The sequence below is a fragment of the Dipodomys ordii genome, unplaced genomic scaffold (genome assembly GCF_000151885.1).
Source record: "Dipodomys ordii isolate 6190 unplaced genomic scaffold, Dord_2.0 Scaffold49, whole genome shotgun sequence".
Lineage (NCBI taxonomy): Eukaryota > Metazoa > Chordata > Mammalia > Rodentia > Heteromyidae > Dipodomys > Dipodomys ordii.
Window position 1 is genome coordinate 1,960,853 of NW_012267265.1, and position 26,745 is coordinate 1,987,597.

The window sequence follows — 26,745 nt, forward strand, 5'->3', positions numbered from 1 at the left end:
CCTCCCTCCCTCCCTCCCTCCCTCCCTCCCTTCCTTCCTTCCTTCTCTTTCTCTCTCTCTTTTCTCTAACAGTCACTTGTAATGTTTCCTTAATTTTTCCATTCTTTCCCCCTTTTCAAAAGAGGTAATTTTTTGAGCCCAAGAAAGATGAATAGAATTTTTCACCAACATGGAAAGGAAGACAGAGTCTTAAAACTTGTTTTCATTGTATTTGATGTTGGTATAATTTGTGGAGGGGAAGGGGAAAAAACAAATTGTTTAGATAGGGATACAGGTGGACCCATTGCAACAATGAGATGTACAATGTTATGTCAAAATATGAACTTTACAATTTTGGCCAGGCTGGTGGGGGGTGAGAAGGGAAGGGGGGGTGGGGGGGATGGGAAGGAATGAGAAGGGGAAACAAGGAGGAGGCAACAATGCTTGATAAGAAATGTACTCATTACCTTGTCCATGTAATTGTAACCCCCTCTGTACGGTATTTTCACAATTAAAAAAAAAAAAAAACTTCTTGAAGGTGTGGAGCCTTTGTATTCTCTGCATTCTCAAAGAGATCACCCAGGCAGAAAGCTGTCTTCCCTATCTGCATGCAAAAAGACAGCTAATGGCAGCATTAGCACTGTAGTTGGGATACTAATATTGGAGCTATAAATTTAGCTCCCTGGTATAGAAAATAGTTGCTCTTGAGCAAATCTGTCGAGTTTATTTTTGGGAATCTTGAATATTTCCTAATGTTGATGAGAATTGAATCTGACTTTAGAAACCTCAGGGTATAAATTGTGCTGATAATTGGTCTGAGTTGAACCTGGAAAAAGTGCTGATGTGTTTACTGTGAGGCAGAGTGATTTATCATCTAAACCTTATCAGGGACAACTCTGGCAGAGCGAAGAGAACTCAAGTAGGGGATAAGGAATGAAAGGAAAATGGGAATGGTGGCTGGGATGTGCATAAGGAGATTGGAGATTTGTTTCAAAAAGGTTGCTGAATGGCCGCATCTTTTCAGCTTTTCTGTTTATTGGTACTAAGGAATCAAATCCAGGGCTTCATGCATGCTATGCAAGCACTCTACCACTAAGCCACATTCCCAGCCCTCCACTTTAATTCTAGAGAGGTTCCTCTGGGCTTCTTGAGAGCTTCCTGTCTCTCCAGGCCCTTCCAGGGAGCCTCTTAGTTCCTGTGTGTGTGTGTGTGTGTGTGTGTGTGTGTAGGCTTTAGTGGTCCAGGCCCTTCCAGGGAGCCTCTTAGTTCCTGGTTCTGTGTGTGTGTGTGTGTGTGTGTGTGTAGGCTTTAGTGGTCCTGTCTCTGTCTCTCCTGGTTCTGTGTGTGTGTGTGTGTGTGTGTGTGTGTGTGTGTGTGTAGGCTTTAGTGGTCCTGTCTCTCCAGGCCCTTCCAGGGAGCCTCTTAGTTCCTGTGTGTGTGTGTGTGTGTGTGTGTGTGTAGGCTTTAGTGGTTGTTCTGACTCTCAGAACCAGGGCTGGTCCTGTTACACAGAACTGGCAATACCAGTCCCTAGATAGCAGTCAAGGACTCTAGAATTGTGTTTGTGTGGAACATTTTTTGAGAAAGATAATTTAGTTTCTGCAGTTTTCAGTACGTTAGAGGAGTGTCTGGCATTTATATGATGTATCAATTTTAACAGTTAAAAAAATCTTAATGCTTTGTTTTCCTAATACATAAGACACGACTGTTAATGTTAGAAAAAAATTAACTTATGTATGAGCAAAACCAAGTAAGAATCCCCAATAATCCCACCTTGTGGGAGTAATAATTAACATTTAGGAAATATCCTTCTGGTATTTTGTTTCCTAGATATACTATATAAATCAGTAAGTCTTTGGTTGCAATTGCCAGATACTCAGTTATAACAAATGACAAAAGGAGTTCATGGAACCACTTGGTATAGCTGGGTGTTGGTAGGGAAAGCGATTTGATTTGAGTATAGACTAGAAGAAGTGAAAAATAATCTGAAGTAAAGCTTAGCTGGTATGGCAATTCTAGCAAGGCAGATAAGCCCTCCCAGCTAAGGTGGGTTAGTGGAGGTCATTCCTTTCTTCCATCTTTTTTTTTTTAATGTTTTATTGTAAAGATGATATACAAGGGGTAATGATTACATTTCTTGTCGACTATTGTTACCCCTCCCTCATTTTCTCCCACTTTCCCTCCTCCCTCTCCCCAGAGTTGTAAAGTTCGTTTCCAATGTAGTGTCTTGTGAGTATGGAGGTTGCATTGCTTCACCCTGTGTCCCTTGTCTCACCATTTTGTTCCATCCTTTATTAAAAAATTATTTTATTTTTATTATAAAGGTGATGTATTAAAGGATTACAGTTACCTAATTCAAGTATTGAGTACCTGTCTTTCTGAACATGTCACCCTTTCCCTCATTTTCTCCTAGGTTTTTCCCTCCTGACTCCCCTCCCCCCACGTTGTATAGTTCATTTCCAACAGTTCACCCTTTGCCTTTGGGAATTCCCCAGCAGGTGGTCTGTGTGTAGGCTCCTGCAGGGGCTGACCCGTCACTTTCCCTTTGGGTCCTGCCTTCAGGGTCTCTCTTAGTTCTTGTGGAGGTCAGCACCAGGGACTTCGGGAGCTGATGTCCTTGGCAGGGAATGGGAGATGCCATGCAGCCCCTCCTCTCCCCGTGGCTTTGCAGACAGAGAGACTTGACAAGGACAGTGGGTCTACTGGGGTCTTGTATAGGCGAGAGATAGTCAAGTGGGGTGCTTAAGTTTCTGTGAGTCATTTCCCTCCCGCTCTGCCCCTGAACGCACAACAAAGGTGATTACTGTACACGTCTAGATTAAAGTAAGGAAAATTGATCTCATAGGAGGTAAAAGTCCAGAAAACAAAAAACACGTTAAAAAGTTGAGCTGTATCATTAGTTTAGTTACTTTGCTTGAAGTCACCACTGCATCTGCTAAGAACCATGGATGCTAAGAGCCTTCTGAGTAGCTAGGATTACAGGTGTGAGCCATGGGTGCCTGGCTCCTTTTATTTTGATTTTTTAAATAAGATGTTTCCTGGAATTTTATGGGCCAAATTTACTTGACTTACTAGACCATGGCTCTTAAGTAAGATAGTTTGGTAGTGTTCCAATACTACCAGTTCTCTCGATGAATAATAATGTTTCTCTGTTTCTCTGATGCAAATTCTTAAAATATTGAACTAATAACATAACTGAAATAATTATAATTGATTGAACTGTTACAATTAGAATAATTAATAAACTAATCAATAGACTCCCAAAGGCTGTAGACCTTCTTTTTTTTTTTCTGATCCTGGGTCTTGAACCCTATGTAGTTTATTGGAGATAAGCGTCTCATTGACTTTCTGCCCTTGGCTGGCTTTGAACCGTGATCCTCAGATCTCAGCCTTCTGAGTACCTAGGATTACAGGTGTGAGCCATGGGCGCCTGGCTCCTTTTTTTTCCTAATATGATGTTCCCTGGAATTTTATGGGCCAAATTACTTGACTTACTAGACCATGGCTCTTAAGTAAGATAGTTTTGGTAGTGTTCCAATGCTACCAGTTTTCTCGATGAATAATAATGTCATAGATATTAAATGTAATTGGGATCGCTGACAGTTTTTCTTGTGTGGGAGTTACTAATACAGGGATATCTATGTATGTTTAAAACTATCCATTTTAATGAATACTATTTGTTTTAATTTCTTGGCTAATTTGAAACAAAAAATTAACTATCAAATTTACCTGTCTAGAGGCTGTTTATGTAAATTGATGATAATTTTCTATATTTGCTGAGGTAATAGTAGGTTAGGGCATTGGAAAAAAATAAAAACGATTCAGTTAGGGATTGGTAGCTTACACTTCTAACTTTGGCTACCCAGAAGGCTAAGATCTAGAGGATCATGGTTTGAAGCCAGCCTGGACAGAAAAGTCTGTGAGGTTCCATTTTCAAAAATAACCAGCAGAAAGACAGGCTGGAGGTGTGATTTCATTTGTAAATCATCATCCAAGCAAGCTGAACAAGTTCAAGGCCTTGAGTTCAAACGCTAGTACTGCCAATAGCCTCACAAATTATTTGTGCATAAATCTGATAATATACCTAGCTTATGAAATTAGCTATGTTCAAACTTGATAAGGTGGAATCTTAAGTATGTATATCAGTACTTTCTTAGTTCTGCGTGACAGAAAATTCAGATCACATTTCATTAAGAGAGTTATAAAAAAATGATCAAAAATCAACTGATGTCAGGCACGGCTGGATCTAGGTGTTGTGAGCAGTGCCATCAGGAACTTTCCTGTGGTTCTGAGTTTTTTCCTTGTTTGTGTTATTTTCAAACAGCTATTTCTTTAAGGTTTCAAGATGACCATCTGCACTTCACAGCTTTTATTACCATCCAGTCTCTCAGCATAAAGTGGAAATTTATTTCCCAACAGTTCCAGAAAAAAAAAGCTGACACTTTATTTACTCCATCTGGCTTCAATTAGATAAAGTGCCCACTCAAAAACGAACCGTTTTGTTGTGATAGTCTCACTGCCCAGACATGGGTTGCAGGGAGTTGGTTCTGCTAATGGATGAACCCACAGTGTAAAGATTCCAGTTCTCCAAAGGAGAATAGATACTCTTGTCAGAAAAAGAGGTAAGGGATGCTGAGTGGGCAGAAATCACTAGATGGTCACTAAGCAATGTGTGTGTTAAACATCTGTAGGCTTTTGGAGTTTTGTAATTTAGTTTATTTATTTATTTTGTTAGTACTGGGGTCTATCTAAGCTCAGGGCTCTGTGCTTGTTAGCCAGGTATTCTATCGCTTAAGCCATATCTTCAGTCCTTATTGTTGTAATTATTATTTTTAATGTAAAAATATCTTTACTCATTTATATAGTAAACACTCGTCCTGTCTAAACAAGGTATCAATCTGTCAATCTCAGCTGAAAAATTCATGTCTATCTTTCTATCACATACTGATATGATACAGAATGTAAAAGTCAATTTAATGAGCTAGTGTCATGCTTTTTGTTTGGCTTGCCTGGACCACAATCCTCCTTTTTTAGACTTCCTTCTGTATCTGGGAGCAGAGGTATATGCTACCAGCTTTTTCTTTTGAAATGTGTCTCATCAATTTATTGTCTGGGTTGGCCTAGAACCATGATCTTCCCTCACTTAGCCTTCTATGTAGCTGAGATTACAGGCATGTACTACTGCAGCTAGCTATTGCTTGAGATAGGATCTTGCAAATGCTTTTTTTTAAAAACCCTGGAATGGCCTTGAACGGTAATTCTTTGTTCTCTGCCTCCTGAGCAGCTGGGATTACAGGGATGAGCTGCTGCTGCTTGGTTCAGTTATTTCTTATGAATGTGAAAATGAAGTTTATGGATTTTATGTAAACATTTTATATATTAAATATTCTGACTGGATAATTTGCCAAGCTGTAGAAGTTTTAACAACCATGATACTTACCCATAAACTTTTATCTCAGAATGAAAGACAGAAACAAATAAAGCAATTGTGTATGTTAAGACAGTTGATTGTGCATTGACCAGTTATTTCTTTTTTTTTTTTTTGTCAATCATGGGCCTGAACTCTGGGCCTGGGCACTGTCCCTTAGCTCTTCAGCTCAAGGCTAGCACTCTACCACTTGAGCCACAGTGCCACTTCTGGCTTTTTCTGCTTATGTGGTACTGAGGACTCGAACCCAGGGCCTCATGCATGCAAGGCAAGCACTCTACCACTGATGCACCTTCCCAGCCCTGACCAGTTTTTTCTTTTTATATTTTCTTTATACATTGATAGCTAAGACCTCATTAGATTGTATACATTGCTAGGGAGAAAATGCAAATTCTCTGAGTTCTCATTTAATCACCAAAGAGAATGTACATGCAGTTTGTCATGTTTAATATGAATTGCTCCTTATGACCATTACTTCCATTAATTTTTTTAAACCACCAGAGGGGTGTCACAGTAGTGGTATGCTTCCCAGAGTGAAAATAATAAGAGGGCACATGCACAAATTGCTTTTTGGTGGATAATGAACCAAATGTTTCATTAGTTTTCCTTAGGACTATGTGATATGCTAGTGTGATTTCTGCTTCTGCTGAAATCCAAACCATTTATTGTCTGTACTGTCCATATGCTGATTTGACCTTGCTTCTCTTCTCATTAGTTTATTTATTAATTTATGAAATGAGAGCTTGGTGGCTAAGAAATGGGCCTGGAAAGATTACAAGAGGGATTCAGGTCATATCACTTGCTAGTTAAATGAATGGCAAGTTTGTTATCCTCTAAAACCCCCTTTCCCAATCTCTTCTGAAATAGTAGCTATTTCATAGGAAATGAACAAATGCCAAGTACTAAACATGCTGGGCTGCTTGGAATGGTGTAGCCACTTGGAATTGTTAGTTATCCATATTACATTTTTATTCCTAGTATTTCCCCAGTTACCTTGACCGTCTTCCTACTCATAAGTTCATGCCAACAATTGTATTGTAAAAACATTGTGTGATCTTTCAACACCACCACAGTGTGTAGTAGACATTAAAAAAATGAATGAAGACAGCCCCCCCCCACTCATGTCTTCTATATCTGGTTACAGATTGAAACTTTCTGAAGGCTTATGATACACTGTACTGAACAGCATTCCCTAGACAATTGGATAATGACTGCTTCACAGAATTTACATTATAGGCATCATAGCAAGCAATCTAAGGAGGACTCCAAGATATGGAAACAAGAGATTTTTCTTTGTTGTTTTTAATGCACTGTGTGAAGTTATTTCCTTTTCCTCCCCCCCACTTTGGCTTATCCCCTATTGTTACCATATTTTATTTTGGTACCCCATATCTTTCATATACATTTTTCTGATTTGGGGAAGGGAAGGGGAACAACAAAATGGTGAGACAAAGGACAAAGGCTGAACCAATGCAACAGCGATACTCACTAGACACTATGTTGGAAATGAACTTTACAACTTGATGTGTGGGGGGGAGCTGGAAGGGAGGGAAAGTGGGAGAAAAATGAGGGAGGGGGTAACAATATTCAACAAGAAATCTACTCATTACCTTACTTATGTAACTGTAATCCCTCTGTATATCATCTTGACAGTAAAATTAAATTAAAAAATATATATGAGAGGGATGGATGCAAGTGGCTCAAGCCTGTATTTCCAGCTACTTGGAACATAGAGATTGGGGAAAATTACAGTTCAAGGCTAATGTGGTTAAAAAAAAAAGAGTTTGTGAGACTATCTTAACCAATGACTGGGTTTGGTGGCCTGCACATATTGTCCCAGCTATGGAGAACAATGGCTAGGAACAATAGAACATTTCCCTAACATCACCTTATCTGACCTTTTCTGCTTGACTCAGACATATGCTAGTTATTGCAAATAAGGGAAACCATGGGACCTATATTTCTTTGGGCCTGGCTTACTTCACTTAATATAATTTTTCCAAGCCTTTCCATTTCCTAACAAATGGGGCAATGTCCTTCTTTCTGATGGAGACATAGAATTCCATTGTGTATATATACCACATTTTCTTGATCCATTCATCTACTGAGGGGCATCTGGGTTGGTTCCATATCTTAGCTATGGTAAATAATGCTGCGATAAACATAGTTGTGCTGGTAGCTTTAGTGTGGTCTTGTTTGTGATCATTTGGGTAAATGCCCAAAAGTGGGGTTGCTGGGTCATAGGGGAGCTCTATGTGGAGTCTTTTGAGGAAATCTCCATACTGCTTTCCAAAGTGGTTGAACAACTTTACACTCCCACCAACAATGCAGTAGTGTTACTGTGGCCTTTCATACAAGATACTTAGCCTTTCCCAGATCTTGGTGTGGGAGGCAGCCCTGGAACTGGTCCTCAGTAGATATACTAAGAAGGTTACTGGCAAGGCTCAGAGTTTCCAGTTTATTATTCCAGACCATTTTCTAGGGTGTTCTCAAAAAGAGCCAAAATGAAGCAGAGAATAATGTCTCCTGAGGAGCTAAAGTAGTATTATATATTACTCATTTTTCATCCATTCGTTGTCATTTTTCCAATGTATGCACCAAGAGCTACCTAGCTCAGGGCTCAACTGATAGTTCCATAGTAAAGATGTGCAAGGGCAAAGGGCAGTGAGGAATGTAAGAAACCTAAGCAGGGGGCCAGTAAATATCCCAACAGAGGGCAGACTAAATACAGGGAGATTCCTACCAGCCGGGGAAATCTGCTTACTCGAAGTGTTCAGTCTTGCATTTGAGGCTTAGCCAATATTGACTGACCACTGTGTTTTGGTCATATGCAGCCTAACAAAGATCATCTAAGGGGAGGAATAGATCAAGAACAAATTTCGAAACTTAGGTATCATCATTTTTTCAGCGTTTTTAATATGAGATTCATTTTGCAAATTGCTTCATTTTTATTTACTTAAAAAATATCCAAGGTTTATTCAGCCATATCTAGTTTACCATCTCAGTGTCTAAAGCACGTATAATTCTGTGTTGGTCCCTGAGGAGGGAGCATAAAACCTTGCCTTCCAGGGCTTTGGTGGTCTAGCTCAGGAGAGACGTCACCTATGCAAAGTCAGGTAATGTGAACCAGCCTGTACATTTGTGCCTAAGCAAAGGATTCATGCACAAGTTCTGTGAATGATTAGTATGGGATATTAGAAAAGTTATAATTCTTGATTAAGAAATCAAGAAAGTTATAATTCTTGATTAGGAAATCAAGCCAGGATTATTGATGAGAGAAAAGAATATTTTTTAATATTTTAGAAAGGAAGAATGAAGAAAAGGTCAGTAAACAAGTCACAAGGCAGGCTTGGATTGTGTGGGGAGACAAGGTTGGATACACAGGGGCCAGCATGAGTTGAAAGACTGAGGGTGGATTGTCTTGCAGTTGAAGTTGGTGGAGAGGATTTTCTCTCCCATGCCTCTTCTCTATGCCACTTGTGGCTGGTGGATAGCGGCTGCCCAGCTGAAGTATGGGGCTAAGTTCCGACTAAGCAGGAACAAACTTGGTGATGTGTAAGTGAAGTCTTCTGTAGGTGTTGGTGATGGGAATTCCTTCTTATCACAGTAGGGTTTGAGGGCACTTGTCTCCAGTCCTTCAGACCACTCTACCTGCATGTGGACCCTGGATATTGGTGTTGCCATAGGACTTGTCAGGGAGTCGTACAGCTACTTGAAAAGTCCAAACACATTCTAAGTGCAGTGTAGAATGGAGAGGAAAATGGTGGCAGATCAGTGGCATCTGGTTTCACTTTGATCGACTTGCCTTGCTGACAAACATGATTGGATTAATTTGTCAATATCCCACTTTTCTGACATACCCCACCTAGCTATTAAAGTTAGGCTAACGAGATCATCTTGTTATTTCTGTCTTGTTTTCTATTGTCTTATATCTAAGAATACAAATGCATGTCATATTCTCATCACCCGTACCACTTATATTTACTGAAGCAAAACATGCACAATTGTTGGCATTTTTCTTTTCTGCCTTATATATTGTCAATGTGTAGTGGCCTTCAAGGCCACTATCTGGGAGAATTTTCTTTCTAAGAAACTAAGAGAGATTTGATAGCAAGTAATAGCAAATTTATTTTAAAAGAAGGTTTAACCTTTACATTGTAGGTCCTGTACTAATCATTAGCATCTCCTTTGGCAGACAGGAATTTGAAGCACACGGAGGTGAATTAGCTTGTCTCTGGTTTCACAGGGAGCAGGTAACAGAGTTGAGAGGCAAGCAGTCTAACTCTACAGTCTACAGTGTTACCTCAGTGCAATCAATGCCTTATTGTATGACATTCACCTTTTCTAAAGATGCGAGGTAGGGTTGGTTGTTCACAGTTCTATTGAAGGACAAGGAATATTTCCCAGCTTAAATAACAGCATCCCCTGCCTGCACTGTAGATGTACATCCTCACTCAGCTCTAATCCACACAGCACTACTCAAGGCTAGTGCTCTACTACCTGAGGCACAAATCTACTTTCAGCTGTTTTTGGTGGTTAATTGGAGGTTAAGGGTCTCCTGGATTTTCCTGTCCAGTCTGGCTTGGAACCCTGATCCTCAGATCTCAGCCTCCTGAGTAATTAGGGTTATAGGTATGAGCCACTGATGTTCAACAACTTAAACTGTTAGCCCTGTAGATGTTCTGTTTTATACAATCTGTGTAATACTACCAAGATTACAAATGCTGCCTACTATCCCTTCCTTTTCATGCCCTATGTGATCCCCTAAATAATTATACTTCCAATTTACTGATTTTTGAAAGGCAAGGCCTTGCAAATGTTTTCATGCAGAAGTTCTGAAACTTTTTTCTAATTATGAAAATTAAACCTATTCATTGTACCCTATATTATTATATACTTAATTACCTTTTTAATGTTCTGTAAACACTTATAATTAGCAAATAGCTTTTCTTGGTTTATATACTAATCTATTGATTCACTTCACAAATTAATTAATTGCACCAATTTTATTTATTTTTCTACTTGCATGGTAGTAATGAGATCTTTTTGTCATTTTAAAAATGTTATCTTTAGAACTGAAAGCAGAGCCTATGCAGACCATAGACAGTACTCAGAAAATATTTACTGAATTAATGTATGAGTGACTTACAACATCATAGTATTTACAGAAAAGTAAATCAAAGAAAGTGTAAGTTCTAAAAAGAAACTTTGTAACATTTATTCTTGTTTAATTAATTCATTTTTTCTTGTTTAATTTAAATATACCTGTTTGCTTGTAGATAGAAGGTGTCCTTGTTTTTCACAGTAGTAGTGCATGATCATAGGAATTACCATGCAAACTAAAATTAAGACAAGGCAACCCTATAATAATCCATGGGGAAAGGTTACTTTTGCTCCTTGATTTTTAAATATTTTCAAATCATAGCCAGCATAGTGGCTTACTCCTGGAATCTTTGCTACTCAGGAGGCAGAGATGAGAAAGGTACGTGTGAGATAGATCTTCAAAGAAAGTTTGAGAGATCAAAGAAAGTTTCAGAGATCACATTTTAGCCAATAAAATCTTGGTGTGGTCTCAGCTGTGCAGCCACAGGAAGTATAGATAGGAAAATGGTGGTTCAAGCCAGCCCAGGCATAAACATGAGCACCTATTTAAAAAATAACTAAAGCGGAGTAAGAATGTGGCTTAGTGGTAGAGTGCTTGCCTTGCATGTATGAAGTCATGGGTTCAGTTCCTCAGTACCATACAAACAGAAAAAGCTGGAAGGGGAGCTGTGGCTCAAGTGGTAAGAGTGCTAGCCTTCAGCAAAAGCAGCTCAGGGACAGTGCCCGGGCCCTGAGCTCAAGCTCCAGGACGGGCATAAATAAATTAATAAATGAACAAAACAAAAATAACCTAAAGCAAAAAGGGTTGGGGGCATGGCTTAAGTTGTAGAGCACCTGCCTAGTAAGCACAAGGCCTGAGTTCAAACCCTAATACTGTCTTCCCCGTCTCCCCAAGATCTAATCATTTGATGTTAGTTTTAAAGGTATAGGGAAAGGAAGGAAAAGGAGCAAAGCTAGTTTTTATTTCATACACAGTAATTTAAAACATTAGAAATATTGAAATTACTGATCCTTGCAATAAAATAAAATAAAAAGGAAATATTGAAATTAGTTTCGTTCTTTGTGAATTTTTTTGGGAGTAGTTTGAATAATGCTTGCCTCTTTCTTCTTGTATAATTTATGAAATGTGGCAAATATTTCTTTTTCCTCTCAATTCCTAGACTAACTGTCATGTTTTTCAAGTTTGGAAGAGCTTATAGTATTTTATGCATTGTGTCTTCTGTGTCAAGAAATGGTCTATTAGAGTTCCTTTAAGATACAATCCTTTTCATCACAACTACTTTCCATGTTTGTATGTGTATATGTATATCTATGTGTATCCATATATATGTATATATGTATGGATACACATACTTTCCTTTATTGGGATTTGAATGCAGGGCCTCATATATGCTGGGCAAGTACTCTACTACATCAATCATGTCTTCAAACTTTTTTTTTTTGAGATAGGGTCTTGCTAACTTTGCCCAGGCTAGTACCACCCCTTGTATAATTAGAGTACTGGGGATTGAACCCAGAACCCAGAGTGATGCTTGCTAAGCATCCATCTGCTACTTGAACTATACTCCAGGCCCTTCTTATATATGTTGTCTGCCTCCACTAAGACCTTTGTATATGGAAAGTGGCAGGATTATCAACATTCCACCCAACCAGGTCATCTCCTGTCTCCATTTATATTGGATCCAAATTTTACTTCTGATATCTATTTTCATTTCTGTGCTGTACTTTTTATCTTTGCTGGCCAATTGTGTCTAGATTATCCATGCAGTGTGGACTTCCCTTTGGGAGACCAGAAGGCAACACAACTACACACTTAGCTGTCAGTGAGTGAACTGAATAAAGAGCAGCCAGTGGCCAATGACCATCAGAAAGATACAAGTACCATCACTGGTCAGTGATCAGGTTGTACATTGGTTAGTTAATGTAGTGTGAATTGCAGACAGAAGAGCTAGAAGAAAAAGTTGTATTTTATATAGAGTTGATATACAATGTTAAGTGAAACGTGGAATGGGTTAAGGAAATACTGTTAATTACAGTGTGGAAACTGAAATATACATGTGTTGGAGCTGGGTTGAGCTGCATTAATTCCAAGGGTTATTTTATGGAGATTCACACACACACACACACACACACACACACACACACACACACACACACACACACACACACACACACGTAATTTTTCTTTCCCTAATATAGGATCAGTTTTTTGATGTGTGTATGCTGGGGCTAGGGCTTGAACTCAGGGCCTTGTGTTATCACTTGGTCTTTTTGCTCACAGCTTGTGCTCTACCACTTGAGCCACACCTTTAGCTCCATCTTTTTGCTAGTTACTTATTATTATGAAAGAGAATCACAACCAGAGCTTCATTAATACTAGGCACTGTATATGTAGTATCATATTGTATATTTGTACCATACATTAATCAGTCTCTTTTGCAGTTATTTAGGATTTTTTTCATTTTTCTCAATGGTAGGTGATGCTGTAATAAACATTGCCATTGAAACATTTTTGAATTAACTTATTTTCCTGAATGAACACATTTTCAGGGAAAAATTACTGGCTTACAGCATATGCTTTTACTTTCAGATTTCCTTTAAAGAGATGTTTTCTTTAGAGATGATTCCTGATTATTGGTCACTATTTTTCTTTATTCATTGATGCCATTTTAGTAACTAGTTAGAATATTTTTCATGGGCTTATTTGTAGCAAATAAATTTTGATCTATGGATTATTATCCTGTCAGGTATTACTGTAGTTTTTCAGATGATTGAGATTTGAATATTTTATTATGCTCTGTGTATACATGTATTTCTACAGATTTGTGTATATATTCTTTTTTATAGAATATACATGTGAACTCCATTCACCTGTATATGTCACTCTTTGTTTTAGCTAGAGCTTAGAAAAGTATCTGTGGTCCTTTGTTTTGTAATATAACCATCAATTTCCAAATGCTTATCTTTCTCTTATTCTGTCCCATTTTCTCCTATTTCTCTCTCTTTTAAAGCAAAAGAACATTACCTACAACTTGGGAGGAATTCTAGTTAATTTTTCATTACATGATTTTCAGCAGATGGGGTCAAAAGGAACTAGTAGGGCATTCAATTATGTGCTTAAGTGTGTTGGAAAATCTTCTTCTTCTTCCCCCCATCAGGTCTGCAATATTTTACTTGGGCTTGTTTTTCAAGTGCACTGAAGTGTGACTAAATGTTTTTGGGTCCTTTCATTATGTAAAGAAGAAGGCCCATCTTGTTAAATATTCCTTCACCAACCTTGTAGTTAGTCAGTCGTAGGCAGTAAGGAGGCTGAGATGGCCAGTGTGTAGACATTGGACAGAAGGAGGGAGGGGTGGGTAGAAGGTGGGGACCCAAGGGAAACTCAGGATTGGGGTGCTTTGTTGCTCCTCCCACTGCTCCATAAAAAGTGATTGGTTCAAGCTGATTTCTGTCACAGAATTTTGGACAGGTCATTAGTGGGGAGGAGAATCCGTGGCTGGACCTCAGCTCATCTGAGGACTCAAGCTTCTTTGTCACAGGCTACACAGTTTGGCGTGCTGTTCCCGAGAGTGGTGGAGAATCTAGATTCAGTTTGGACTAAAGGAATAGAGACAGGCTTTGATTTCTTTTTGGCTTTAGGTTGGGCAGAAGGGAGCCTCAGCGACAAAGATGTCCACTGACAATTTGGAAGGGAAGCCCAATAACCTTGGGGAGAGAGGAAGAGCCCGAAGCTACACTTTCCTTAGGGTGGTCCAGCCAATGTTTAACCACAGTATTTTCACTTCTGCAGTCTCTCCTGCGGCAGAACGCATCCGATTCATCTTGGGAGAGGAGGATGACAGCCCAGCACCTCCTCAGCTTTTCACCGAGTTGGATGAGTTGCTGGCCGTGGATGGGCAGGAGATGGAGTGGAAGGAGACAGCGAGGTGAGGCATGAAGAGTAGTGTGTAGTGCTGACCTGGGGAAATGCGTGCAGGGGAGATGGGCTCAACTGTGACAGGCCTTAGTGCTGGAATGGCTGATGGATATGATGTTGGCTGGGCTAAGGCATCTGTGACTATTGGTTCTTTCATTCTACATTGACATGGATGCAAAGCTCCTCTTACTTTCTGTGTGGAGCATGGTTTATGTACTGACATGAGTTTGACTTCTATAAGGAATGGAAGTAAATCTCAGTTTATATGATATTTTGTAATAAACTGAAGCATCCAAAGATGATAGCCAATGCATTTATCTCCACGTATTTCCAAACGCCAAGGTATCTAGTGAGATCTGGAATGGCTTTATTTCCTACTCCCTGATTGGAGAGTTGTTATGAAGACAATAACGGTTGTAAGTCAAAGTTGGTATAATTTCAAGTAAAAGCCTGTCATCTTCTGAGAATCTCTTTGAAAGCAATGAGAGCATTCATCAAAATTTGGAGTTTAGAGTCCTCAATTTATTTTTATATTTAGTTCTGTATCAGTTGCAGGATGTTCTTAGAACTTTGTTTTCATTACAAATAAATAGTAGATAATAATTCCTATTATATGTAATATTTATATATGTTATATAAAATAATACTTGTATAACTATGCCATGCATATTATATCTGTACATATATGTTTGGAAATGCTTTGTAACCTAAGCACTCCTCAAGTATCTTAGGTTTTGTGAATTGTATGGGGCAGAGCTTTTCTTTACATGTAGATTGTTACATGTCCTAGACTCAGTCTTTTTCTGTGGATATCACAATTCTACAAAGAGTAACCGTCACATAATAGCACAGTTTTTGTCTCTCATTGTCATTAGCATATAGAGATAGCAGTGTAGTTTACCTTCTCCAAAATAGTGTTTATTAGATTCAGCCAGTGCCTCTTGAATAAATGTACACACATCAAGCACACACATGAAGGTCTTCGGTGTATAGCAGTGGGTTAAGAGAACCATACAGATCTCTGTAAAAGTTGAAAAGTTTGAATTGCATTCGTTCACCGTATCTTCTACAATTTAAGGACTACTAGTCATATCTAAGCTTTTGAGCTCTTGAGCTAAGGAAAAATAAAGCCAAAATATAGGTGATAGTCCCACAACAATAGATAGAAAAATGGATTGAAACTGCATTTCTGTTCTAGGTAGGTCTTTCTCAAGTCAGAAAGAAGTTGTTATTTTTGATCAGTAAAAGCAAACAAACTATGAGGAAGGCAGTGACTCAGGAGTCTTTCTAGATGAGTCTATTAAAAGATTCACATATGATATTCTCTATTTTAACTTTATCTATTTGATGATGTGTGGTCGGTTAGATCCTGAAACTTATACCCTTTATTTTTATTTTCACAATTTTAAGTACTACTGAGTATCTGTAGCGATTTGATATTTTTAATACAGAAGCTTCATAAATTAAAGTTTAGTAAAATGCATAGAGAACTTCTTATCTTCCATAACTTCACCTATAGTCAGAAAAGAAAAAGGTATTACATTTTATTGGCCCTTACAGTAGTAATAAGGAAGAGACCCAATTTAAAAGTATTTTCTTTTCCATTTGTTGCGGAATTTTCTTTCCACTACAGACAGTGGGTATACGTGCTTAAACTTGTCTGTTCAATAATTAATATTTTCTTCTTTTACTTAAAAAGCTTTTGGTAACCCATTTCTACCCCATCTCTAATTCTGTCTCTTGAAATTCCTTTTATACTTTGGGACCTTTCTCAAAACAGTAGCTTGTATAGTAAAAAATCCTTGGTAAAGTACGCTTTTTACAAGTCTTTAAAATATCTTTTAAAAGAAATTCAAAGAAAACCTTTTAGTAATATCTCTGTTGCAATCTTTCTTTTCCTTCTTTCCTGATGGAAACTACAGATTGGTAAAATGTTGAGCTATTTTAGTCTAGAGTTTGCTGCTGTCTTCTTGTTTAAGTCGAGCACACACTATAGCCTTCCTAAGCTTGAGTAGTCCATTCTATCAAATGAGCATCTTACCAGGTGACATCCTCTCCAACATCATGCAGATTTTATTACTCTAAAATTTCATCCCCTGTGGGTATTCTGGTACAGTCAGCTGTGCTTCTAAGGTTACTTTGATTCTTATTTTCATCTTGAAGTTCTCTGTGAGTAGTTACCACACACTAGAATGTGGGGTGTTTTTCTGTTTTTGGTATAAGTCAGACGTAGACTATAATTTACAGGATTCCTGTTCCTGAAAGGGTGAAGAGATCATGGTTCATTGTCACTGAGAATACAATGTTGAACGCACGGTCATAGTATTTTCATTTATGATTCATAAAGTAGGATACCCTTGAATTCTTAGATTTTTTTTGGGGGGGAAACATATGCCATTTTGGTGACCTGAATGATCCCCCAGAGATTACTGCTGGTGAGGAAGAGTGTTGGCAGGAAACTGTGTATTGAGGGGAATGGTCCAGGGAGAAGAAGTATTCACTTTATAGCTTCTCTTATTTAAGATTTGTCAAATCAGGTACTAATTAGTTGTAGTTGTAATATTTTGATTTCTCTCATTGCACAACTTCATGTGAAGTCAGGGACCATTACGTGTGTCCGTTCACTATGGCACTCCCAATGTCTTGCACCACTGTACAGAAGAGGTGTTGAATAAATGTTTGCTAAATACATGATTAGTTGGGAACTGATTGCCTTAGTAATAATGGTTCAGAGTCCAATGGTGTCTTAGAAATCTTGAACAAAGTTAGAGTTATGTTATAATTCATCTCTTTTGGATTGATAGCTATGGAACGCCAGTACCTACATCATTGATAAAGCTCAGAAAAGGATCAGCATTTAGTTTCAAATGAATTCATTAATAAAAGTGACAATGTCTGCATTTACATCTGTAGCGTAGACTTCTTTTCCTCATTGAAATCAGATAACTAGAGGGCTGATTAAGAGTCTTCCATTGAACATGTCCAGATTTACTTCACCAAATAATGCCATTCTTCTAGTTGCTTCATTCAGAATATTGGGCCTTGATCCTATCTTGCTCTCCTGTCTCTTATCTGACCAATTGGAAATTCTGTTTCACCTTCAAAGATACTTGGATATTCAGGTATCTCACATTCAATACTTCTGCCACCCTGGTTTAGGCTACCTTCATCTTTCACCCAGATTTCTGTAAATACTTCCAGTTAGTCTCTCTGCACCTATCTTTACTTTCCTCGTGAACTATTCACCCTGATCACTTTGACTTCTTTCTCCTGTTCAGCCTGCCCAAGGCCTGCTGGCCGGTCATGCTACTCTGGTACGGACTCTCCACTTTCCATCCCCTCTGTCTGAAATTCTCTTCTCTCACAGCACCTCGGTTGTGTGCATGGCTCACCTCTTCACTCAGGCCTTCATTCAAAGATTACCTTCTCATTGATTGCCCTTGTCTATCATTGAAACTTTCCTCCAACACTTCCTGTCCTTCATACTTCATTATTTTCCTTTAGCACTTAGCACCATTTAGTGTATCATATATCTTGATATCTCACTCTTGTCTCCTCCTGATAAAATGGAAGCTCTGTGAGTACAGAAATTATAGGTTGTTTTGTTCACTACTGTGCTCATAGTGCTTAGAATTATCAGGTACCAGTGATGCTCACGAAATAGGAATTGAGAAGAGGAATGAATGTGGAAACAGAATCCTTACTTTGCTCCTCTCTCTAAAGTTCTGTGGAGAGACTTGCAGATGGTCATGCTTCTTGAAGCGATCATATTATCAGCAATCTACTTCTAGGGATACACTCTGCTTTTAGAATGTTTCTACAATAATGTTCCCTTTGTGATATCTAGCTGTGATACATACCAGACTAGTAAAAGTGAGGTGTTTAGAAGGGAATAGTTTTATATATGAAGATGTGTGACACACGTCTCCTTCTGACTAACTTTTAAATTCAAGAGCTATTTGCTTTCCTGTGAAAACTCTGCTTGACAGACATGTGTGTGTGTGTGTGTGTGTGTGTGTGTGTGTGTGTGTGTGTGTGTGTGTGTGTACATGTAGTGTGTAATGTGTATGGGTGAGGGAATAAACCCCATACAGGCTAAGTAGGTACTCTTTTACATCCCAGATGGAAGAGTATTTTATTCCAGAGAGCCGGGAGGGAGAAAGAGGAGATAGCTCTTAGTGAGAGTCTACACTCCACAGAGCACAGGACCCATACTTCTTTGCCTTCTTAGTTTCTATACTTTTCAATTGCCTAATGATTTTTGTTTGAACAATAGTATTACTTGTTGCAATGTTTCAGCATTGTTGTGGCTTCAATCTTACTTTAGGAATTGCAGGTTGATTTTTTTTTGTTTTTGTTTTCACAATAACTTTTTCAATAATAGTGAAGATGCCTCTTTTCATCTTGGAAAGTAACAGTTTGCCAGAAAAGTTTTTACTTACATGGAATTTAAAATAACACTCAACTCTAACCCTCCTTTTCAGATTCTTCACCTATCTTTCCTATGTTACAATGCTGAATTTCTAATAGATCGTTCACAATAGTGTGTGTGTGTGTGTGTGTGTGTGTGCGCTGAAGAGTGTGCAAAGTGTAGATTTATCAGATTTGAGATATGTATCTGATTAATGGGATGTCAAAAATGTTACTTTTTTCTGTGAAGTTGGGAGAATACAGGTGTTCTAGCATCTAAACCACAGCCTCTATCCATTTTTACTTTAAGTTAATTCTCATATAGGCCTTATATTCCGTGTCCCCACCCCCACTCACCCCAGCTTCATACCACAATCATCCTATCAATGTCTTCTACAGTGCTTTTTCATGGCAGGTGTGTATCACCATGCATGGCTTATTAAACGAATTGAATTCTTACTAATATTTTATCTGGTTGTCCTCAAACTGTGATCTTCCTGATTTTTGCTTCCCAAGTAGCTGGGATTATATTAGAATTGTGAGCTCCCAGATTGCTTTTTTTTTCTTTTCTCCAAGATAGGATCTGAAACTGATTTTTACCTGGCATGGCCTTGAATTCCTGTTCTTTTACCTCTTGAGTAGCTGAGATTATAGATGTGTGCTACTTAGCAGATGTCAATCATTCTTCCCAAAAGTTATCTCTGAACGTTTAGTCATTCAAAAATGACGTTTATTTTCAGACAGTAATTAGCATGATATCATTTATAATCAATAAGGATGCCTATATTCCTCATTAATGATGTGGCAATAAGTAATGGGCTTATTAACAAAATAAGTAAAATAGGAGCTTATGGTCTGTTCAGTTATGCTGATGGCCCAGTGATGTGAGGAAGGGAATGACTCTTTTTCTTTGCCCAATTATTTACTCATTTGAATTAAGTTGTTTAGTGCGTTCTGGGATGACCAGTGCTGGACTTAACCACTGATAAATAGATGCATGTTAAAGATCATTTACTCCGTGTAATTTCAAACTGTATTGTCAATCTTGAGTAAAAAGGAAAGCCGTCACAAGTTTCCGCAAACAAAGGGGAAAGAGCAGGGAAGATTCCTGTCCAATAGCACGGCACAGCTCAACATCTACCTGCCCTGCCCCGGCTCACCTTTGGAGAACTGACTTGAGGTCATGATGAAACAGGAATGCTTACCCTGTGGATTTTGAGAGAGAGAGAGAGAGAGAGATGGCTCTCTTCCCAATCCTCACTGATCTCTCTGTCTTCTCTCTGCTGATTACTTTGGGAAATTCCATTTCAGCCCAAGTTGAGTCTTTCTGTAAGGAAAAGACTCAAGAAATCTAACCTTCTATGTAATTATAGGTAGTTATAGCTAGGTAATTATATGCATTACATTTCACAGTTGATCTATAAATTCAAGAATTCTCCTTAAAGACTTCATTTATCCCAGGTAAGGACCAGCATTGACTTCTTTTTATGTATGGGAGACACTTTTTAATTATCAAGAAATTCGTTTATCATTTTAGTAGTTTCACTTAGTTGGAATGAATTCTAGTGCAAAGGTCATGACTATTTTCCACAGTAAAACTGGCAGGTTTTTAAGTTAGAGGGCTTGTGTTTTCTTAATTATATTTAATCATATGATTAGAAAGTTGCAAAATTCAGTGATTCCCACTGGGCATTCTGTTTCTTCAACAAATGAGTGAAATACTGGTTTGTTGGAAGTCACTCAAGTGTTAAAACTGCAAAGAACTTTATCATTATTCTTCTGAGACCTTGGAAGAAATAAACTTCACCTAGCAATCTGCTCTTCCAAGGGTATAACAGTTTTGTAATTGTAGGCATTAAAAAAAAACTTGCGAAATTAATTTTTACAAAACAAAAGAAGAAGTCAGAAACTTGCTACAAATATATGGCTATTCATAGTTATTAGGAAGGGTAAATAGTAGCTTTTAGTATGCTCTCCAATAAATGTGTCTGTTTGTTTTTAATGTAATTACATGGCTGTAAAGCACCTTTGCAGATTCATTGACACTCTGATAGGTTGACCTTTGGTACCTTTGCCTTAGCCTCCTCTTTAATGGCTTCTGATTTGAGTTGAGTTGTATTCAGTTTGTTTTTAAGTTTGTCCTTGCTATGTGAGAAGGATAACCAGAAAATGCAGTTTCTTGAATGAAACAATAGGCAAACAGTCTATTTAAACGTGAAAGCTGTTATTTTATGCTGAAATGCATATGTTGAAAGTATAATCATTCCCTGAAAAACCGGAGTTATTTCTTTTAAAGGCCTTTATTGGGCATTACTCAGAGTTCCCATTGTGCTATTAGCTGTGCTATGGTATGACATCATCACAGCCAAGTGAAATAGATGCGAAGCTGAGCTGTGAGATAATACTTCCCCCTTAAGAATATAGATTCTAAGTAACCATCAGCTTTTAGATTTCATTTCTATTCTGTCATGGTTAAGTCTTGACCTAAAGGGTGGGTGTAATCTAAGAGTTGAGTAATACAATTCTGAAATCCAACCTAGCTGAGATTTAAAATATCTAAATGTATTTTTCTTTTGGTGACTGTACTGGGGTTTGAACTCCCTGAGCTTTTTGTTCAAGGCTAGTACTTTACCAGTTGAGCCACAGCTTCACTTCAAGCCTTTTTTGGAAATTAATTGGAAGTAAGAGCCTTGTAGACTTTCCTGCCTGAGCTAGCTTCAAACCATGGTCCTCAGTTCTCAACTTCCTAAGTAGCTAGAATTACAGGTGTGAGCCACTTGGTGCCTGGCTCTAAATGTACTGGCTCTAAATATACTTTTGTTTTGGTGCTGGTCCTGGGCTTAAATTCAGGGCCTAGTCTCTGTCTCTGAGCTTTTTGTGCTCAAGGCTAATGCTCTATCACTTGAGCTACAGCTCCGCTTTGGGCTTTTTGGTGTTTAACTGGGGATAAGAGTCCCATAGACTTTCCTGCCTGGGCTGGCTTCATACCGAGATCCTCACATCTCAGCCGCCTGACTTGCTAGCATTACGGGCATGAACCACCATTGCTTGGTTCTAAATATACTTTTAAAACTTTAAAAAATTCATATTTTAAGTTTAGTCAGGTTGTTTGCAATATGGAGATAGGAAAATAAAAAGGCTACAAAGGAATTTTGTGATTTTACTTCTTTTCTTTCTAATGAAAATTTAACTGAATTTATATTTTCTGAATAGTTGAGGGTTATATTAGCCTGTTCAGGCCACCAGAACAGGACATCATGGACTATGTAGTTTATAGACTTGAAAAGTTTGTTTTTCTCACAGTTTAGAAGTTGGAAATTCCATGATCAAAGCAACTGTGTTTGGTGTCTGATGGGGGGTCGCCTTGTTCGTAGGTGGTACCTCCTACTTTATTATCTATTGCCTCTTCTGTAAGGGCATTGATTCCAATCAGGCAGGTTTTACCTTCAAGGTCAGCTCACTTTCAAAAGGCCTGACTTCATACTATCATTGCCTTCAACATTAAGATTTTAACAGGAGTTTTAAGGTCATACACATTCAGATCATAGCAAGGATGAGGGCAAGAATGACCCACTGTCACATACTCATATTTGTGTAATACTCAATTGTCTTTTCCTTTTTTTTTGGTCCTGGGATTTGAACTTAGAGCTTCATGTTTACTAAGTAGACACTCTACCACTTAGCCAGGCCCCTGGTTTTATTTTTTATTCATTTTTATTTATGTTTAATTTTAACTTAAAAAGTCAAAAGTTGCCTTTTAAGAAATAAATTACCACTATAAGTTGATGGCAATTGATGAAGAGGGGACTCATTTAGGAATAATAATAGGGAATTAAAGACTATCTAAAGTATTATACTTTAATGAATTTTTAGTTGGCCCTTATTCGTGTTGGGCTTAACTTTTGTGGCCAAACAGTTTATCTCTTAGCTGATAAGAATATTTCTAGCAATAAAAAAGAGGAATCACTGAATTGATTTAATATATGATCAGGTTTTATTCTGAAGTCTTCTCTTGAAGAATAAATTACAAGATATGAAATGATTCCTATCATAAATACTAACAAACATGGTTATAGGTTCTGTAAGCAAGGAGGAGAAATTCTAAAATAAAGCAATGTGGTATACGCTATGACATGCTTAGTCTCCATTAGTCCTATTTATCTTAATTATCTTTTATTATTTTGTTTATACCTTTAGAATTCTAAAGGTGTGTTGATGTACATTTTTCATTTTTCTATCAGTTCCTTCTGTTTCACTGGCTCTAATTCTAGCTGAGTTTACAAACAGTTCAACCACATACACACAGATTAGTTGTCTGATTCATTTTTTGCAGTGTATCTCAACAACTTTTATTAAAATAAACTAGGTCCCATTTGTGGTATTAGACCCTCTTTGACACTGACATTTTAACTTTTGAAGTAAATATAAAAATAACTTCATTTTTTACTTCTGTGAACTGAAGGAGAAAGGATTGTCTTACAGTTGAGATAGTTGGATTAAGGTGACCCAGGTGAAGTTGTAGGGCTATGAGGTTTTTCGTGACCAGAGGGTTGAGGGAGGGTTTAGATATGGCAACAACACTTCTGAATCCTGAGCTTTAGACCGAGTATAATTCTCAGTTTTTCTTTGACATTGTGGCTGATCTTTTGATCTATTTCCACTTCTGTTTCTACTAATGTGTTTTTCCCTCTCCTCAGGGGTTGGTAAGCATTCTATAAATAATACCTTATGTAGAGCTTCCTCTGATCTCTGCCCTTTGTTCTCATCTTTAGTGAGTTAGGTGAGTGTTTAGCTTTTTTCTAGGAAAACATTTTTCAATCATTAAACCTTTGGGTGAAAAATGTAGAAAACCAATTTTTAACCCTCTCATTATCTTTCCCAATATCTCTCAGAAGGTTTAATGTGAAAGAAAGAAATGTTCTCCTGCAGGTGTGTCAAAGGCAGTAGTTTCCTATTTCCTTTAACATCCTAGAAGGATCTATGTGTAATATAATATATAAGATATAAAAGCTCCTAAAGATGGCTTATTCTCATTAGACTTAAAAGAGTTCTGTCTATTGCTATGTTGTTACAGTGTTTAGAAATCATACAAAGCAGAAACTATGGCTATGCTGAGGTTAACAGGAGCTCCATTAGTGTCAGAGGAGATTGGTTGTTCACTGAGCTTGTATCTTTTTAAACACATGTGGAGCCAGACTTGAAGGGTAACACTTCTAGTAGAATCCCAATGAGATAGGACTATAACCAGCTGAGAAAGACATAACTAAACATAAGACATGACAAAACACGATGAGCCTACTTGAGCCTCACAGTGGGATTTTTCCATACTTATTACTGCTATGTATACATCATGGTTCTGTAGTATTTGAGATAAATCTTGGTTCATTACATATTTCCTCCATATATAAGTCTGCCTTGCAAATTCATATTAAGTGAAGTAAGCCAGACTCAAAGAAACATAAGTCCCATGGTTTCCCTTATTTGTCATAATTAGTTTACATCTAGGATAATGTTAGCAGATGAACAGAATAGCTCAATAGTGCACTCTCTCTGTCTCTTAATATATATATATATATATGACCATTTAAGATGATGCTAAGTAAAATGAACTTTTTTTTTTTTTTTTTTTGTCGGTTGTGGGCCTGAACTCTGGGCCTGAGCACTGTCCCTCAGCTCTTCAGTTCAAGGTTAGCTCTCTACCACTTGAGCCACAGCGCCACTTCTGGCTTTTTCTGCTTATGTGGTGCTGAGGAATCAAACCCAGGGCCTCATACATGCAAGGCAAGCACTCTACCACTGAGCCACTTTCCCAGCCCGCAAAATGAACTCTTAAGACATGGACACAAGAGGTTTTTCTTTGTTGTTGTTATCGTTAATATACTATGTGATTTCTGGTTTCTTTTGTGTGTTCTTTGCCCTGTGGTTTATCTCCTGTTATCACTGTATTTGATTTTGGTACCCTGGATATTGCATATAATGTTTATCTGAATTAGGGAAGGGAAGGGGAACAACAGAATGGTGAGACAAAGGACAAGAGGGAGCCAATGCAACAATGATATTCACAAGATAATATGTTAGAAATGATCTGTACAGCTTGGAGGGGATGGAGGGAGAGAAAGTCGGAGAAAAACGAAGGAGGGGTAAAAAGTTTGACAAGAAACATACCTATGACCTATGTAACGGTAACCCCTCTGTACATCACGTTGACAATAAAAAAATGATGCTCACAGTGCTGGAGGTTTTACACTAGGCTCTACCCACAAAGAGAATTTTGAAAAGCACATTATTTTTTCCTACCTCATTAACAAGTTTTGTTTACTGGTTGTTCTTAGGGATTTCATGATTACATATTGATGGATAGCAAAGCAAAGATGCTGTGACTTCTTTTGGCTTGCCTTTTTCCTCTTCAGAGGAGGGAGTGATGTAGTTATTCTTACTTCTCTACAAAACAAAAGGCAGGGGTCTGGGAAGGTGGCTCAGTGGTAGAGTGCTTGCTTTGCATGCATGAGGCCCTGAGTTTGATTCCTCAGCACCACATAAACAGAAAAGGCTGGAAGTCATGCTGTGGTTCAAGTAGTAGAGCGCTAGCCTTGAGCTGAGGAGCTAAGAGACAATGCCCAGGCCCAGAGTTTAGGCCCCACGACTGACAAAAAAAAAAAGAATAAAAACCCAGCCCAGGAAGACAAAGCCTAATACTACAACTAAGTAGAGGTGTGCTGCAGTGGTAGAGCCTCAGCCTTGAACAACAACAACATCAACAAAAAATGCATTGTGTTGGTGGGCATTGGTGGCTCATGCCTATAATCCTAGCTACTCAGGAGGCTGAGATCTGAGGATTGCAGTTCAAAGCCAGCCTTGGGCAGGAAAATCTGTGAGACTTTTATCTTCAATTCACCAGAAAAGTGGAAGTAGCACTGTGGCTCAAGTGGTAGAATGCTCGCCTTGAGCTGAAGAGCTCAGGGATAGCGCCCAGGCCCAGAGTTCAAGCCCCATGACTGACGAAAAAAAAAAAGCACTGTGGAAGTACTACTGGTAAGAGGAGAGATACTTCTGTTAACATTACTATTTCCAAAAGAGGTTGGATTGCTTTTAATTGTTCTTCACTAATTTGATCTTCCTAGGTGGATTAAGTTCGAAGAAAAAGTGGAACAGGGTGGGGAGAGATGGAGCAAGCCCCACGTGGCCACCTTGTCTTTACACAGCTTATTTGAGCTGCGGACTTGCATGGAGAAAGGGTCGATCATGCTCGACCGGGAGGCCTCTTCTCTCCCACAGTTGGTGGGTAAGTATGAGGTGTAACATTCTTGTGACTTTTTAGCTTTACAAATTCACAGATGTTCTTCAATGCACATGTCTACTAGTGTACCTAAAGTTGAATATCTTATAACATTTATTTCTTATTTTTATGTGTGAAACTAGAACAAGTTCATTACAGAAAAATTAGAAAATTCAGACAAATAACTTATTTATTTATTTATTTATAGTTGGGGGAGCTAGTTCTGGGGTTTGAACTCTGGGCCTGAGCATTGTCCCTAAGCTTTTGTGCTCAAGTCTAACATTCTACCACTTGAGCCACAACTCCACTTCCAGCTTTTTCTGTGATTAGTTGGAGAGATAAGAGTCACATGGACTTTGCTGCCTGGGCTGGCTTTGAACTGCAGTCCTCCTGAGTAGCTAGGATTATAGGCATGAGCCACTGGTATCCAGGTTCAGACAACTTTTAAGAAAAAAAAATATGCCTGGGAGGGGAGAGAGAGACAGAGAGAGAGAGAGAGAGAGAGAGAGAGAGAGAGAGTGTGTGTGGTTATAGCCATTGTTAACATTTTGGAATATTTCCTTCTAAATTTATTTCCTAACCTTTTCTTTTGTATTTTGCAATTTTTAACAAGAGAATCTTGATTCCTTTTTT

At 38.3% G+C, this 26,745-nt stretch overlaps 1 protein-coding gene across 4 annotated transcripts in view; it reads left to right on the forward strand.

The window, feature by feature from the left end:
* The window catches only part of Slc4a4 (solute carrier family 4 (sodium bicarbonate cotransporter), member 4), a 312,953-nt gene that overhangs the window by 80,647 nt on the left and 205,561 nt on the right, over positions 1-26,745 (forward strand). For 2 of the 4 annotated variants that reach the window (XM_013020185.1, XM_013020188.1), the window contains exons 3-4: positions 14,301-14,436; positions 25,958-26,118. In XM_013020185.1, coding sequence (XP_012875639.1) covers positions 14,301-14,436; positions 25,958-26,118 — 297 coding nt within the window. Of the gene's footprint in view, positions 1-13,818; positions 13,832-13,979; positions 14,437-25,957; positions 26,119-26,745 lie in introns of those variants that run through there. The other 2 variants (XM_013020187.1, XM_013020186.1) reach the window with 2 other exon arrangements.